Below are 18,288 nucleotides of genomic sequence, written 5' to 3' on the forward strand. Positions count from 1 at the left end.
AGCAGCTGCAAAAAGCAGAACTGTGCTGTGTTCTTCTTGGGAACTCTGCCTCTAAAGATACATAGACCTGGGACTAACACAGGTTCCCATTAAACTAATTGAATATGGCCCCAGGATGGGACCTCACCCCAATAGATTGAATCTTGGTCCTTGGGTTAGGTCCTCATCCCCTTACGCTTTCCCCCTTCCACACTGCAGACCCAGCCTGTAAGGTGAGAACATAGCACAACAAAATGGATTCCTGTGGCTGCACCACGAATGCATGTTTTGAAGTTGGTGGTTCTGCAAGGCTCTTTAATGGCTTGCATGGCTGTTCTTTCTACTCCGATGGGCCCCTTCTTGTGCAGCAGGCTTCCCGGTCTTCCTTAGATACCATCCTGAGCGCACTTACACCCCGCCCATAGCAGTGTGCTCATCCTCCCCCAGGGAGGAATACTGGCTGTAAGGAAGAGGAGATTTACAATCTCGGGTTTTATTCTCTTGAACACCCCTCCAGCATAATAAAACTTTCTAAGAGTTTCCTAAACATTGTCAGAGACAGAAAGAGATCTGTTTTCTAGAATTTTTCTAAGTCCTGTTGGGTATGAAAATTACACCCCATGAGCTCACAAGGTAGGCTGACTAGTGACATCAAGTGACAGGTGGGTTCTCTGGGGCAGTGATCTTTATCTGCTGCTTACTCAGGCTTCAGAAGTAGTATTTCCATGAATCTGACTTTTGGTCAGTTTTCTACATCTGGAAGAATCTTGATAAAATGAAGCTCAGGCTGGCATCACATGCATGTCTCTCCGAGTGTAAACCATTTTTCAGCCAGTTCTTGGAGAGACTTGGGTCATAGGGCCCAGGGCCAGAGCATTCTCTTAGGAGTGATGTATGTTAATTCCCAACTATAGTCAGCACAGATGCCACAGGCATTTTGAGGAGGCAACTTCCCTTGTTCTCTTAGCCACCCTCAGTTCAGAGCTGCCTTCCTTGATTGGACCCTCAAATTTCTATGTAAGAGTCACTGCTTAGCAGGGACCAAGCTTTTCTGAAAGGACTGTTAGGAGATAAAGACTGCTCTTTCTTATATCCCATCCAACCTAGATTTCTTCTTGAGCCCCTTGCCTCAGAGAATGCTGGCACTTCTACCAGAGCAGCTGAGAATCTAATCTCATTATTCTCAATTCTGCTCTCTAAGGTCACTACCTTCCTAGAAGAAAGTCTACTTGGGGGTTTGAAAGAACTGGTAGACATGGGAGAAAACCATGAGGGCACTAAAAGGTGGTCCAATTGTTAGGGTCTGAAATCACCCGATTACCTCCCACGACAAAGGACAGGACCGGAGATGCACAAGCAAGCGGAGTTTATTAAGCCAGCTAGCTGGGGTCAAGCTTTCCTGCAGGCACACAGGCCACACAAGGAGAGTAAGACCCCGACCAGAGGAATGTCAGGGAATACATAGGCCTTGTTGGCCGTTACATGCGTCATAGCCCGCGCAAATTCAAAGCCTGCGCAAATTCAACTTAGCAAATGAATTCAAAGATTAACAAGCGTCACAGCTAGCGTCACAGCTTGCGTCACAGTTCAACCGCACAAGGGCGTGTAACTAACGCCAGGATGTGGTATCTGCTTGCACATCTGTCTGGGCCTAGGGAGGGGTCACACAGACTCAAAGGAAGGCGGAGGGGTGGAATTACTAGTCAGGCCCATCACAACTGCTACTTCCTGGGAGAGAAAACTTAGACTCACATAATTAGGAAGCCCAGGAAGTTATGTCTGTCATTAGTACAGTTGGATTGTCACAACTCTGACCACATGTTGTAAACCTGTTTCATAGAGAAGTAACATGAAGGTGTCGCTGGTAGAGGATGAAACCCTGCCAAGCCACCATGTTTACTGTAGTATGGGGTTGGAAAAGGAAAAAAATCACCTAAAAAGTTGGATGTTCGGGTTTCTTATGGAAAATCAGAGGTTCTGCCCACACTGAATTTGTACATCTTCCTGGTGCTGGTTAGTGGGAAGGAAGGCGACTTCCCCATATTGAGGTTCTACAATTTATCCCATCTCTGCTCAGCCCCCAACTCAAATCAGAAAAAAACGGGAGATTAAATTAGAACCCCTAATTCTACATGTGAAATTTTTCCTTATATTGCATTAGATTGCGTAACCCCCGGGCTAACACCTGTCTTCAGTGTCAGAGTTAGCATATCTGGTTAAAGCCAGACAGCCTCGGGAGACTGGGCAAGGATGGAAGAGATATGGAGTCCCATGGGTGCCCATGTTGCTTAATGTCCACTGTCACATTGCTCCAGTCCTGGGAGAGACAAGACAAATCTGCAGTAAAATGTAAACCTGCCTGCGGTCCAAATTAGCGAGGGACTGGGCCTGTAGAGTAACCAGGAGGCAGCAACAGGCAACATGGTCCTGGCCATCTCTGACTTGCCACCTCATCATCATTCACTTCCTGGCCCTTAAAAAACAGCATCAAGGATTGATTTCCTTGGCAAAGCAGAGCATGGAACAAGTATGAGGTGACATGAGGGCCACCTGAGGGGGACAAGGTAGGGGAAAGGTCTGTACTGCAGGAAACACATGGGTCATAGGAGAGCGGACAGAGCAAAATTGCCTAGTTAAACAATCTAGGAAAGACACCTTGGAGCGTGACCTTCAGGGCAGATCTGGTTCCAGAAACATTATCGTCACTCTACAGAGGCAAGACCATGCTTCTGGGGTTATGCTTTGCTGTGTCCCAGGCCAAAGTTCTGGACACCCATGACCTTGCCATAGCTTGAATTGTTGGGAGACTCCAGAGTCACCAGCAGCTGGGACACACTTGCTGGAGAGTGGCGAGTGGCTACCCTTGCTCAGTGGTGGTTTACCCTTCTCAGCCTGTCTGGCTGCCACCTACCTGCACACTCAGTTGTAGTGTTGAATTGTGCTTCTATAGCAGGAAGGGAATACCTGGTGCCAGTCAAGGGTTGGGTGTCCTGGAAGACCTAGATGTCTGGACTACTCTCAACTTGAGAGGACCAGAGAGGGAGGTTTTCTGACCAGGGTGCAAAAGGTGGCTTCTTCCTCGGGTCCTACCACTCTTTACCACCAGGGGTCAGTAGTTAACAAATGTTTTCTTCTATGATTGCACTGTGTTCCTGGGAAGTTTTTAATCTTAATAGTATTGTATACAAAGCTACCCCTGCCCTGTTATCCTCCAACTAAAACACTCAGTGGAGTACAGGAAGATGTATCCTATATCAACTGAATCCAGTCCCTCAGCAGGCAGATATTCACTGAGCCCAAAGAACAGTTTTATTCCTGGATGTTTTTCTTAGATTCAGGTTTCACTGCACAGGGAAAAGCATAAACATATTTATGGGGAAATCCATAACGTTTGTCAGACTCGGCCTAACATTCTGCAAGGAAATATACTAAAATATCAATTATATTGGCTGTCCACCCTGCCCTAAGATTTCAGGTGAACAGGCCTGGGGAGTGCCGAGGGGCTGCCTGTACTTCTGGTCTGGAGTTGAATCATTGTTGTTTTCTTTAAATTTGTGTTTATCAAAATTTCTACTTTTATAATTAAGGGGAAATATGCTTTTAAAAGTAGCTCCTACTTTTGTCCTCCTCACTTGGCATGGGGGAGGGATAGTGGACATAGTGGAGTTCAGTTTGATATCCTTGTCTTTACATAAAGGGTTATCTTTATATTTGGATCAACAAGTTTAAAGTCAGGTGACCAAGGCAAAATGTTCACTTCTTTGCTACCTCACAATGTCTGTTGCTATTAACTGTGAGGTTAGAGATTGCTTATGATGCTCCTAGCTGGGGCTGTCCAAAGCACTATCCCCAAGACAGACTCTCTCTGCCTGTGAGGCCCGGAGGGGAGACAGACAAACCCACGGTAGTATGTTAGTAAGCTCAACACTGCCTTCCAGGCTCTGTGGCCAGACACAGGAGTGCCAAGTGAGATGTAGCTGCCATCTACTGAAGTTGCGTTATTATTTATGTCTTTTGCAAACTAACACCTTTTCAAAGTTTACTGGCATTCATTGACTTGAAAAAGCAATTGTTAACATTCTTAACTTGAGTAGAAAACCTATCATGGGATCATAATGCAGATGAAGGCAGTGAAGTGCCGACAGTATGGATGTGGTCTAGATATACAGTTTTGCCCACCCCCTCTTTATTAAAAAGAGAGGATTTGCAAGAATTGAAGAGATGCTAAAGATAATGTCATAAATTGAAACTTTGCAAGAGAAACTGGAAAATCTTCAAGGGAATCTGTAAAGGGTAACATTCTCACTATATGATTCATTATTTAGCCATGCCTGCTACTATAATCATTTTGCATTCAACTTGCAGCAACATATAATCTTGTGTACCAAAGAGGCACTCTTCTGAATCAGTCAGGGTCCTGGTGGAGACTTGAATGAAAGTCCAATCATGGGTAATATTCAAAAGGACAAACAAGAAATGGAGAAACATCTGGAGTCTAGAAATAGAGGGTAACCTCTGTTTCAGCTGGGGCTGAAAGAGCAAAAGAAGACAGCCTGTTCCTGGGAAAGCTGGAGCAGAGAGAGATCTGGTGGGGGTGAGGGTGGGGATACATGTGGGGGATGTCCAGAGTCAACTAGTGTCAGAGAAACAACAGAAAGAAGAAAGGGAAGAAATGCCCAGACCTTTCTCTCCTAACATCTCGAGTGTCCCATTGACTGACCCTAACCAGAGGACAGTGGGAAGCCAGCCCGGGAAATGCAGTGACCACTGTGCTTGCCCAGCATAGAGAAGAGCAGGAAAGGGCTGTGGGAGGCAGAGCAAATTGGAAGTATCAGCACAGACCTCTGGGGTTACTGCTGCACATGTAGGGAGCGCAAGTCGACCTAATGCAGGATAGATGGGGCAGGGATGGAGCATGTACCAGGAAACAATGAGGAGCCAAGTCTAGGAGAGAGAGCAAGGGCCTGCTGTGCTGTGCAAGATCTGACTACTTCCTCTCTGGTCTGCAGTCTCCGTGAGCATCAACAACCTGTATCCCGGCTGCGAGAACGTGAGTGTGAGGAGCCGTAGCATGATGTTCGAGCCAGGCCTCACCAAAGGGATGCTGGAGGTGTTCGTCGCCCCACCCCACCACCAACACTGCTCCGCTGATGACCAGTCCACTAAGGCCATTGACATCCAGAATGCCTATTTGAATGGTACAGTTCACCCACCCCAAAAGGGAAGGACCTGCATTTCCCTTTGGCAGGGCCATGCTCACTCCACTCAGGCAGTCCTGTCAGCAGAGGAGCCAGTAGTGAAAGTGACCTAGGGAGTGACCCAGGGATGAAGCATGGTGGGTCTGTACCCCTGAAAATCAGACAGATATGCTGATGTTCCTGGAAACTAACAGTGGGAGTGCACTGGGCACATAGTAGGTACTTAATACCAAACGCTGCTGGATAAATCAGTACATTTTTTTTAAAATAGAGCGAAATATCCTCTTGAATAGCAGATCTTATAAAAGCTACTGCATTGTCAATTTTATGTAACTAAGTATACAAAGAATGATTTTTTTTTATTGCAGTAACATTGGTTTTCATCATGGTTTGTGTCTTAGAGGTTGAGGGTCTCCCCCTTCGGGAGTTGTTACTACACCACACCCACCAAGAAAGTGCCCAGTGCTCCCCTCCCCCTTCACCTCTGCCTCTGGTGGCCAGAGTTCTATAGTCATATTTTAGGGTTTCTTGTTAGCTTGACTTCTCTGACCCTTTGCTTGATTTCTCCATCTTCTACCATCTGCTGGAACCATCCAATATTTCTTTTCCTCCCCCAGTTCCATACTTTTTGTTGCAAATGGCAAGAGTTTATCTTTCAGTGAGTAGTATTCCATTGTGTATATGTCACATCTACCTAACCCACTTGTTTATATTGGGCACTTAGGTTGTTTTCATAGTGTGGCTGTAAATTCTGCTGCAGTGAACTTCAGAGGGCATATGATGGGGTTCAGAGGACAGGGTTTGTTGCATGGAGTTGTTGGGTCCCACTGAAAAAGAATATGGCAAACTTTCCTGATAATCAGTTCATAGCAGATTTATTAAGGAAAAGAGACTAGGGGGAAAGATGTCTGCATACACATGGTGGGCAGCTGCATTGTAATTGGCTGAGGCGTTCTTTTTTAGTGTTTGATAAAATTATTTGATAAAATTATTGTGGAATTATCATCTTTTGGTCAAATTGGGTTGGCTTCTGTGACTGATAATACTTTGCCCCCACCTCTGATCATCTTTTCTGATCCCAACTTAGATTCCTGGAAATTCCCATAGCCTGTTTAGTTCAGGTTTGTTAATCATCCCTACCCCCACCTCTGATGCTTCTCTTTGTGAGACTTTCCATCCTAAATTCCTCTACTCTAAGCTTTTATTATATATTTCCATTCAAATTAGTGTTTTGATATTCTTTGAGTAGATACTTAAGAGTGGAATTTCTGGGTCATATGGTAGATCAATTTTAATATTCTGAGAACCCCCCACACTGTTTTCCATGGAGACTACACCAGCCTACGTTCCCACCAACAATGTAAGAGGGCACCTTTTTCTGCTCATCCTATCTGCACTTGTTGTTTCTAGTCTTTTTGACATGGGCCATTCTCACAGGTGTGAGGTGGTATCTCATTGTGGTCTTGATTTGCATTTTCTTGATTATTAGTAATAATGAGCCATGTGCCCATGGCATTTCTTCTCATTAGAGAGGGGTCTATTTAACTCTAATGTCCAGTTTTTATTGACTTAACTGTTTTCTTTTTGCTAAATTGCATGAGTGCTTTGTAGACAGTAGATCAGCCCCTTGTTATGCAAATACTTTCTCCCATTTAATAGGGTGTCTCTTTGTTTTAGTTATATGGTCTCTTCCCTTTTTAGATTATCTACTTCCCCAACCCAGCTTCAGTATTCTTCCTTTGTCTTCAGTTCTTGGGAGTTTCACTGCAGTGTCCTTGATGTCCCTCTCATTCTGTTTGTGTAACCTGGTGGTGTATTTCATTCCTTCTCCAAGTTAGGGAAGTTTTCCTCTTTTTTTTTTTTTTTTTAAAGTTTTACTTATTTGTGCATATATAGGAACTGGGGTACAGGCCAGACGTATGGGGAGGGGGTTGAGAGGATTCACCAGAAAGAGTAGAGAGCAGAACAGGCAGACGGACTGAAATATACTGCTGAAGGGAGGAGTGGAGAGGTCTGCCATGCCATGTTAGTCACCTCCCCCGCCAGGAGTTGAACTCATGCTGCGGTAGCTGTGGCTAGTTTCTTAGTGCTGTGTCTTAACCTGTTATACCACCAGGGAGGGCCTTCCTCTGTTATTTCTTTAAAAAGTTCTCTGTGCTCTTTTCTCTCTCTCAATTCCATTTCTGGTATACTAATTATTCTTATATTCCCTGTTCTAATAAAGTGGGGTGATTCTTCTTTTTTTTTTTCTTCATATTTCTCTTTTTTTGTAGCTGTGCATTATCATCTTCAAGGCCACTGATTGATACTCCATTTGCTGTATTCTACTTCAAGAATTTTCTCCAGAATTTTTTAACTCCTCTCTTGATCATTCTACATCCTGCATCTCTGCTGTTTTCTCACATAAAATTTCAATTGTGATCTCTTCATTAAGTCATTTTTCAGGGCATTTATTTTTTGTGAATCTTCTTGTATATCTTTTGACTTTTCTGTTTTCCACCATTTCTTTGAACTTCTTTGTCATTGTTATTTTGAACTTACATGTTTGGAGAGGTGGGCTCTCCTTTTGTCATTGTATTCCCCTGAGGACTTTTGTGCTATTTTTTTCATCTCCTCATTATTTTCTCTCTGAATCTTACATGTGCAGAGCTTCCACTTTTTAAATAGATGGTGCTACTGTGTCAGAAAGAACTAATCTGTGACTGGGTCTCCATGAAGTGAGAGAAGGTCCTGGAGGGTCCATAGCTATGGCAGTGCGCTCCTGGGTTTTGCCCACACCACCAGTGTCAGCTCTGCTTGCCCCTCTCTCCTGGCCTCACATTGGCATTTTGCAGTCTGGGCTAGACTCTTGAGGTGGCCCTTATGCAAAATGTGGACTTACTTTATGCTCAGTCCTCATATTCCCCTGCTCCCAGGGGCTGGGGAGGATGGGTTGTGGGAGGGGAAATGTATGTTTTTTTTGAGCTTTGCTTTCCTTCCTGGTGGCGCCACCTTCTGCCTTCCCGCAGCTCTTACTCCCACAGCAGGTAGGGCCACAGCAGTCATCAGCCTTGTGCTCCTTTCCATCAGAGGTATGAACCTCATGTTGCAGTTTTCTTCCCGACATCTGCCTTTTCACCCGCTCACCCTTTTACTCTGAGGAAAGCTGAATTTCCTCCATGTCTCTTTCACCTAGTCGGCATTGATCCCTGTTGGTCAGGAAGCACTGTGTTTGCCCCGCATCACGGGATCCTCTGAGTGTGGTGCCTATCTGCATTTCTCAATTTAATCTCCTCAGCACAAAACAAGGAAATTCCTCTTACACCATCTTTCTGGCAAGACTCCTTACTCAAGAAGAATTACTTTTAAATGCATCTCTAATAGTGTATCATGGATAATAGACACAGACAATTTGTTTTCTGTAGTCAAAACAGCAAGTCATTTGCTTCAAACATTTCCAAGGGAGTGAATGTCTTCAGTGTCACCAGGGATTGAATATATCCTCTGTCCTGTACCCCTGAACTCCCAGACCCCTAGGTGGGCCTGTCACTTGATGCCAGACCCCTACTTTGTTGAGACACAATATAGAGCATGGATGAAGCATTTCCTCTGAGACTCACTACCCCATCTGTAAGGATTTTGTCAGTTGATGTTTATTTAAAAGACTGACATGTTGTCTAGAACTGGGGAGACACTCAGAAATTGGCAACTGGGAACATCTCCATGAAGGCCCTTTTGTTGTCTTAAATTCCCTAAATGATAAAATCCTAAAATCCTGTCTAAGGAAGTAAATTTTAGTATCCAGGTGCACACAAATCCCCTTGAAGCCTTGTGAAGTCAGATGGCAGTACTGCCACAGGGCTTCTGACCAACAGTTCTAGAGAGTTCCAAGGTGATTCTGCTGATGGTGTGGACCCCACTTTGCGGACCACGGACCCCAATGAAAAAAATTTCAAGTATGTTTTGTTCTCTTAATATTTTTCCCCTGAGATCCAAAAACAAAACAACCTTCAGCAGAGAGATAAGAAACATCTGTTACCACAGACTCTGCCCTGACCCCTGCTCCTTCTCTGGGTTCTTCCCAGCTTCAGGTTGACTTCCAGTGATCTCAAAACTCTAAGGATCTATTTCTGTGTTGCAGAAGTTCTCACACTAAGACCTTCGTTCCACAATTAGAATGTCATGCCTCTGGTGTGCTGTACTCTGCAAGAGCCTGTGGCTCTTCCAAACTGAAACCTTGTTTGTGGGCAGTTTTAGGAGCACCCTTGGATCCCCAAACCTGCAAGCTCTAAATGGGTTCTGCCATTTACCACATAAAGACAAACCATCCTTTTAGTAAAATTTAAAACAGAGAAGAAATTTAGGAGAATTAATGTGTAATAAAGACAAAAGAATGAATATAGTTCCCCCGTGAAACACCTAAAGTTACCCATCCCCTTGTGGGTAATGCTCAGCCAAACAGGGTTGGTCCAAAGAGGAATCGCTGAGACCCAAAAGCTTGCCACAGTTGAAGGCACCTTAGGACCTTTGAGGTCCTAAGGAACCATAGGAAAGGAACAGAAGAGGCCAGGCAAGTCTGGAAGAAAAAGAGCAAAATCAAAAGACAAGTCACAATAAAGGCCACATTGCCACCTTTCTCATGGGTCTCTCATTCCATTTCTTTCAAGTGTCTAATTCCATGTCCCCCAAGTTCCTGGTGCAAGTTCAAGGCCAAGAAGCTGCTTCTTCACATGTCTGTCTGCTCACATGCTTCCTCCAAGTCTTCTTTCTCAGTCTCCTCTTCCAGGTTCTTTTTTTGACTTCTTTGTCTGTGCTCAGCTCCAACCTTGAATAGGTGGGGCAAGAACCCTAGATCCTCCCCTTTTAGATTACGCCTCTACTTCCTGACTACAAAATTTCTGCTCAGAAATAAGCAGTGAGAGGAAAAATTAAGGAAAGGGAGTATGAAATTCTGCCCTGAAAGAGACCCCGCCATGTCACTGAGAAACCAGTGGGTGGGTCAGCACCCTGGTAGGGGATATGTCAGTGTAGAGGTAGGGGTGTCTCCAGGGTCATTGGGAGGTTCCTGGTGGCTTAGAAACTCCAGGTCCAAATTTCACCCACAAATGACTCCAGGAAAACCAGCTGAACCCACAACTCACAACACTGGTTTAGGAAACTGATCTCAACTTGCCCTCCTTACCCCTCTACACACAACCTTGGAATTTGCTTGACTCTGCTAGTACCCACCACCCATGGGTAGCCTCATGGATTTACCGGCTCATATCTTTCATATGCAAAACTGCTATTTATCATACATCAGTGCTAGGGCCACCTGAACAGGTCTCCCTCTCACCTGTGGGAGGTGACGACACACTGTTTAAAAACGAAATTGAGGTTACATTTCAGAGTGAAAATGTGGAGATTTGGGTGGGATGGGTTTCTTAACACCCATGTACACACACACACATTTTCATGTATGCACTTGTAGGCCTGCTCACAGAGGCACACATGAGTTGTGTGTGTAGATAGCATTCCAGGGTATTTTAATCAGATACAGAGACAGATACAGATATAATAATGGAGGCATTTAAGAACAGATACAGATACAAATTGGTTTACAGATATGGTAATGGGTATGTGTGAGTTTGATGTAAGTAGGTCTTTACTTCAGTAGATGTATAGACAGGTAGATGCTATGGATGTCACTCTCCCTGCTAGTAATTCCCTAAAGTTCTAAGAAAAATTGTGATTAGAATTGTAATGGTGTTTCATAATAAAAATCTTAATTTTTCTTTGTAGGAATTGGCGATTTCAGTGTGTGGGAGTTCTCTGGAAATCCTGTTTACTTCTGCTGTTATGATTATTTTGCTGCAAATGATCCCACATCCATCCATGTTATTGTTTTTAGTCTTGAGGAGCCCTATGAGATTCAACTGAATCAAGTAATTTTCTGGCTCAGTTTCCTGAAGTCTCTTGTGCCCATAGAAGAACCCATAGGTAAGCTAAGAAGCTTCTGGGTGTGTGACTTCCCTTTTTGCTGTCTTACAGCCCAGACCTTGCTCAGAGCCTACAACTTTTGGCTAACTCCTGTGGCTACCTTCTTTCTTCCTTCCTACAAGAAGATTTCACCTCAAATTATTTCACTCTCAAATTTTGTGAAGCTCAGCTGTTCATTTTGTTCTGCAGAAGTTGCTTACTGATTGCATATACCTGCCCAAAAAGAGCCAACCCTGAGAAATTTCTTGAGAGCCATTTCTCACTTACTTCCTGTACTGCAGAGCTATGGTCAGTTGAGTTAGATGCAGAGTAAAATACCTGCTTTGATAGCTACTGAACCTTTACTGATGGTATTATAATGAATTAGCAAGATGAGTTCTCCTTCCTTCTGTAATCTGAATGGAAGAAAAGAGACCTTGACTGAATATATGCTCATAATGATTTTCCTAAGAAAAAGACAGCATAGATAAATAACTTTCTGTAGAAAACAGCAGCGGGCTTTCCTGGTAAAATATAAACTCAGTAACTATTTATTCTTCTTGAAAATCACACAATAATCAAATAATTTGTACTTAATCCCCTCAGGGTATTGGCACTTTGCCTCTTACTCTTTTTCATGTTCTGATTGGTAATATTTCGACAAGTAAGTGAGAGGTTCTCTGTGAGAATTGCAGGAGTATATTTTCTGAGCCATTTCTATGGTGTTTCTGCCTTCCGAATTGCTTTGGTCTTCTAAAAGGTGTCCCCCAGAACGGACCTTAGCTGTCCCCTCACTGTGTAAACAGGGCCATTTGGAGGAAAAGTGGAGAAGTAGCCTGTGCTTAGTGGTTGATGCTAGTTCATCCTGAGCAGCCTTCCCTGAACCCAGAAAATCCTGGCCTTTGCCAGGCCCACGCTTTGGAACCCGTGCAGGCCGGTTGCAGGTATACCTGGAAAGAGCTGGTATACTCTTCTCACTGGGTTGGAGAGGTGACCAAGAAGGAGGAACTGCCTCAAAATGCTTGCCTCTCTGCCCCCAGCCTTTGGCGGCAAGCTGAAGAACCCGCTCAGAGTTGTCCTGGTAGCTACCCACGCTGACATCATGAATGTCCCTCGTCCAGCTGGAGGCGAGTTTGGATATGACAAAGACACATCCTTGTTGAAGGAAATCAGAAACAGGTAAGGGCAACCTCTGGGTCTTCAGGGCTAATATGACAAAAGTCATGGGAACCTGAGAAAGGGAATAAAGAAATCAGAGGTCTCTTATGCTTGCTTGTCCTTTTTGTATTCAATGTTCTTGTCAAAGTGATGAATGCACATAAAGAAGTACAGAGCATAGGATAAAAAACAACAGTCTTCTAACTTCTCCCTCCCTGATATCACTATTTAGAGTTGACTTCTTTTATTTGCTTCATTTATATTTTTCATCTTTATTGAGGTATAATTAAGTAAAATGGTAAGATACTTAAAGTATACATTGTGGTGATTTGAGATATGTTTACATTTAAAATGTTCATTAATGTTACATCATAAATTAACACATTCATCACTTCACACAATTGAATTCTACTCTAAACAAATTTCAATTATGCAGTTCAGTGTTATCAATTATTGTCACCAAGTTATGCATTACCCTCGATACTTGAGTTGTTTTAGATTTCAGTCTATCCAATGATTATAATCATACATATTTCTCAAATTGTAGATTGCAACCCACTAGTGGGTAATGAAATTCATTTAGAGGTAATGGCCATCTCAGTAGAGTGGGTGTGACTAGAGTGGAAAATATGAGTATATTTTATACCATTTAATTTTGTAAAACTTGTTTTACTTATAAATAAAAAAACACAGGCTCACATACAAAATATATATGTTTACATTGTAAAGTGTAAAAAATGTCTGGTCAGGGCCTCCCTGGTGGCTCAGGGAAGGGGTTAAGCACAGTACTGTGAGGATTGCCACAGCCACTGCAGCCACAAGTTCAGTCCCCAGCCAGGGAGCTGAGCCATATGGCACAGCAGGCCTCTTCTGTCCTGCCCACTTCTCCCCTCAGCAGTGTATTTCAGTCAGTCTGTTCTGCTCCCCACTCTGTCGCTGGTATATACTCTCACCACCCCCCACCTCTGGCCTATACCCCAATTATTGTATGCATAAATAAATAAATCTTCAAAAAAAATGTGTTCAAAGTAAATCACAGGCTCAAACATCCTACAATTGCATGTGATATGCTAATCACCTGAATTGTTAGTTATCAACTAAAGACACTTTTCTGTTGTCTTCCTGGCAAAATAAGATTTCAGCTGATCTTTTAAGATCTATGTATAAATGGTCAGCCATCCCTCTATTTACTTTATCAACTTGAAACAATATCTCTTCTCCTAACTTGTAAGAGTAACTCATTAAACCTCACACTCCTGAGTCAGGGGAAGATGAAGTATGGTCCTGTCATGTTGTACAACTAAAGCACCCTCTGCAAGACTCAGGCTACGCAGGTGTGTACAAGCCACCACAGCTGTGTAGTGCTAAGGAGCCCTTCGTACGGAGAGGAGGCCTCTACAGGCCATCAGAACTTACCATCCTCCCACCAGCTTTTGCGTCAGTGGAAGTTGTGGAAATATTTGGGGAGGTTAATTCACTCTAATGAGGCTACTGTTTTTCCCTCAGGTTTGGGAATGATCTGCACATTTCAGATAAGCTGTTTGTTTTGGATGCTGGGGCTTCTGGGTCTAAGGACATGAAAGTACTTCGAAATCACCTGCAAGAAATACGGAGCCAGATTATTTCAGTAAGTGTCCTGACGAGAATGGGAATCTAACCTTTGCCCAGACCATCCAGTGCATTGGGAATTGGGCCTGTTTGTGCTGCCATCTTGGTGTGGTTTGCTTTAAAGGATAGCTTTCCAGGTGGCTACATGAATATGTTTTTATCCAGTGCCCTGGGGTTAGGAAGAGTCGAGCAACAAGGTATGTCCAAGACATGAAAAAGTTTGTTAAGGTGACCACCTTAGAATGTATGAAATTCTGACAGCTATAGTGATTTATTTAGAAGTAAAATTGCTTTTTACTACTTAAAAAAGCAATTCAGAAGTGATTTATTATAAAAAATGTAGGAAACAGGGAAATGTAGAAAAACAAAAAGTAGCAAAATGTATGGAAGGGCATAAACTAACAGCAAACAGAATGAACTGTGTTCTTGGATGACAAGAGCTTTGAAATATTTCGTATTTCTATATAAATTTAACACAATGCTAGTTAGTACTCAAATAGAATTGAGATTTTTTTTATTTAAAATTTCAGTGAAAGAATAAAACATTCATTTCTATGGTCAACAAATCAGTAGGTAAAACGCAAGAGTTTAATAAGGAAGATATTGGAGAGTGTATCAGTAAATTGCAACATATGCAGTATGTAGTGGAAAATACATTATTTCAATTAAAGGAGACAAATTTCTGTGAAATGATCTAGCACAACTAGTTATTTGCCAGAAGAAAACAGATTGAGCTCCTGCTGACCACTTAGTCCCAAAATAAATTCTAGGTAGACTGAAATTTGTGAATGTAACTAAGTATATATTATATTGAATGGAAATTTAAGAGCATATATTAGTAAGATAATGTAGAGCCACTAACCATTGTTCTCCAAAGAAGGCAACTCCTCCAGGTGAGTACTCAGAGCTGCAACCTATCTGGAGCAGTGACTGCAGAGCAAGCTAGTAGCCTTTCCAAAATGCTGGCTTTAGGGCCTCCCTGATGGCCTTAGGGCTAAGTCTCAACACTATCACCCATGACTGGTCTGAGTTCAATTCTCAGCTAGGGAACTATCCCACATGGTGCAGCAGGCCTCTCCTGTCTCACCCGCTGCTCCCCTCAGCAGTATATTTCAGTAGGTCCGCTTATTCTGTGCCCCCCTCTGTCTCTGGTGAATCCTCTCTCCCTCCACCTCTGGACTACAACCCAGATCTTACATACATAAAATAATTTTTTTTAAATTGCTATCTTTAAAAATGTCCTTCTTCCGGGTCCTGCCTGAAGGTGCAGCGGGTTAAAGCACAGCACTAAGAAGCTAAAGCCACTTCAGCATTAAGTTCGATCCCCAGCCCCAGAGGTGACTCACATGGCACAGCAGACCTCTCCTGCCCCGCCCGTTGCTCCCCTCAGCAGTGTACTTTGTCAGTCTGCCTGTTCTGCTTCCCACTCTGTCTCTGGTGAAACCTCTCACCACCCCTACTTCTCTGGCCTGTACCCCAGTTCCATATGCATAAATAAGTAAATCTTTACCAAAAAAAAAAAAAAGAAGAAGAAGAAGAAGAAATGTCCCACTTCCAATGAAAATCCCAACCATGTTGACATAAAATGATAGTATGTTTCAGAGGTGGAAAGTCTTGATGACTGGACAGTAACCCTCCTCTACTCTCTTCACTCAGTAATGAGCTTGCCGTCAACGCATGCATAGAGAAGGTGCAGTCAGCACTGTTTATCCCTTGAGAGCAAGAAGCACTTCCAGACCATTTACAAGACCTTTAAAGACGAAACGGCAAGGAAAAAAACCATATTCATGGAAGGACGTGTGAATACCCTCCCGCTTCCTGTTCCGACATCAAGTGGAAAACTGTTAAGGCAAAGAGGGAGTGCACTGGGCTATGTTTGCAAGCCAGTTAGAAATCATTTTAGATGTAAAGAGAGCTTAAGAATATATATATACTGCAGCTTCCTCAGGTCCAGTAGCCACAGAAGGAAGCTGCCTTGTCACCCAGAGTCCTTACACGGAAGAGTCTTCCAGCATCTAGGTGATGGCTTCAGTGAAGGCAGGCCTGGGGAGGGAAGGGATCTTATATTTTCTGTTGACTCTTGTAACAAAAGGTCAGCATTCCCAAAACTTAGACCTGAATAAATGGAACATCCAACAAAAAAACAGAATAATTTTTAAAATAAGAAAATAAACTAAAATAACTTGTGATTGCTTTGGCAAACCAGGTGGAAAATCCCAGGAACTTTCAAATAACATATACCTACTGCACAATAGCAAAGTTAAAAATATTTTTTTCTGGAAAATAAATCCATCAACAAAGTTAAATGGCTGCCACTATCAGTTTCCCACTGTGCTGTCATAAGATACAGTCCTGGGCGAGGTGTCAGTGCCATGAGCACATGCTAGATGCATCTGGGACCTTGAAGCCCTAGTGGGTGCCCATGGTGGACATCAAGTTGGACAGCCTCCTGCTGTATCTGCATCTGGGCTGTGTATTAAGCTGCAGCTTGGGGGCACTGCAGCCCAGGAATGCTTTAGATGGGTCACCAGGTCATTTCACCAGAGCATGGTGGCAGCCTGCTGAGTTAGGTGACCTTCCTACTGGTCATCCGCAGAGTGACCTGCAGGGCACCTGTTGTTTCTCAACCCAAAAGGTGGAGTTTAGCTTCCTCCCTGTACATGACCTTTGGCTGAGGTCGCCAAAAATATCTGCCATGTGAACCTGGCCTTTGACACTACCTCAGATGCCATCCTGGGGCAGGACTGGGAACCTCAAATTGGAGGAGGGCTTGGGAGTGTCCCACTCATCCAAACTCCCTTCTTCTGCTCCCCACATGAACCAACAGCCTGCCCCAGGCCTGTGTAGACTCTAGGAAGGAAAGAATAAAGTAGTGGTAACCTCAGAAGAGGTAGTGATATGAAATTACTAGCTCCCTCTTTTTTTTTTTTTTTTGCCTGTCAAAGTTAATAACTCTTTTGAGGGTGTCTGAAGAGTGTGTCCGAAGAGTTAATATAAACATCATCCTGGATTTTGTAGTCTCAGCGTTCAGCCCCTTTTCAGCAGAAAGATCTCTTAGTAGCCAGTTGTGTAGCTACATGGCGTTGACCCCGATTCTTTGGTTGTCAGTGGGGCTCATAAAACACCCACCTCTCACGAAGCTTGTGGGCATGAATGAAAAAAGGGGTGGGGTATGTTCGGCCAGAGCCTGCCACCTGACAAAACAAGAGTTGTCATCACCATCCTCTCCTCTCTTGGTTGGGGTGTCGCCATTTCTGGAAGTGTCCCTGTTTTCTGATATACAGCACTCAGCATCCAGACACCGTAGCAAAGACTGGGACCAGTGCAGGGAATTTTAGGGTGAGCCTGCCTAAAAGCCTTAAGTCCGTAGGTTTGGATGAGTCTTGAGTATGGGATTAAGTGTGGCCTCAAACCCAGGGTTGCTGCCCAATTCCCCATCCTCACCCTCCAGGGAGGTGTTGAATATGGACCTGGAAAGCAGAGGTGAACCTGAATGAGCAGTTCTTATGTTGGATGCACAGTTGATTTCTTTCTTTCTTTCTTTCTTTTTTAAGATATATTTATTTGTGCATACAGAACTGAGGTGTAGGGGCAGTGAGAGAATTCACCAGAGACACGGTGGGGAGCAGAACAGGCAGATCTTCGAAGTACACTGCTGAGGGGAGCAGCAGGTGGGCCAGGAGAGGTCTTCCGAGTCATGTGAATCATCTCCAGGGCAGGCAGGGATTGAACTCATGCTGAAGTGGTTTTAGCTTCTTAATGCTGTGCTTTAAACTGCTGCGCCAGCAGGGAGGGCCCAACACAGTCGATTCTTAATTAGCCACCAAACTTCCTCCATCATGGCTGAGGATCCTTTACATACCAGCTGTACATCCCAGCCCTGGCAGTTGGAAATGCTGCCAGATGAGGGACCTCAGTTTGCAGCACTCCCTGGGATCTGTGCAAGGCCTTTCAGGGGTAGACAACATCCAGTGTCGACTCAATGTCAGTGGGAGGAGGGTGTTCAAAGACTCTGGTCCTCTTGTTTCAACCTCGGACCACTCTGAAGGTCCAATCCAGTTTTGACCATTCTCTATGGGGTCTGTTGAGGCAATTGCTATAACTACTACAGCTAAAGTCTCTGCTCAATCCTGTTTCCTTCCCTTCCTTCCCAAGTAGGTATTGATGTCAAGAATCCTCTAGCAAAGATCTTCATACTAAAAAGACAAAAAGAAACAAAAACATTTGAATGTGAGATAAACTGATAAAAATTTTCTCAGTTCTGACACATAAAATGTTATTGTCCATAAGATATCCAAAAACCTCTGTGCTTGGCATGGAAAGAGCAAAGATTTTAATGGCAAAATGCTAACATGCTCCAGGAATGTCCCTGCTGACAAGTTGACTTGTTGTTGACAAGGTGGTAGGT

The 18,288-nt window shown here is 43.7% G+C and overlaps 1 protein-coding gene across 2 annotated transcripts in view; it reads left to right on the forward strand.

Moving 5' to 3' along the window:
• The window catches only part of DAPK1 (death-associated protein kinase 1), a 214,635-nt gene that overhangs the window by 189,886 nt on the left and 6,461 nt on the right, over positions 1-18,288 (forward strand). For both annotated transcript variants that reach the window (XM_004677794.2, XM_012721443.1), the window contains exons 20-23: positions 4,989-5,177; positions 10,938-11,135; positions 12,155-12,293; positions 13,779-13,899. In XM_004677794.2, coding sequence (XP_004677851.1) covers positions 4,989-5,177; positions 10,938-11,135; positions 12,155-12,293; positions 13,779-13,899 — 647 coding nt within the window. The remainder of the gene's footprint in view (positions 1-4,988; positions 5,178-10,937; positions 11,136-12,154; positions 12,294-13,778; positions 13,900-18,288) is intronic.

Source organism: Condylura cristata, unplaced genomic scaffold (genome assembly GCF_000260355.1).
Source record: "Condylura cristata isolate star-nosed mole 26May11 unplaced genomic scaffold, ConCri1.0 scaffold00006, whole genome shotgun sequence".
Taxonomy (NCBI): domain Eukaryota; kingdom Metazoa; phylum Chordata; class Mammalia; order Eulipotyphla; family Talpidae; genus Condylura; species Condylura cristata.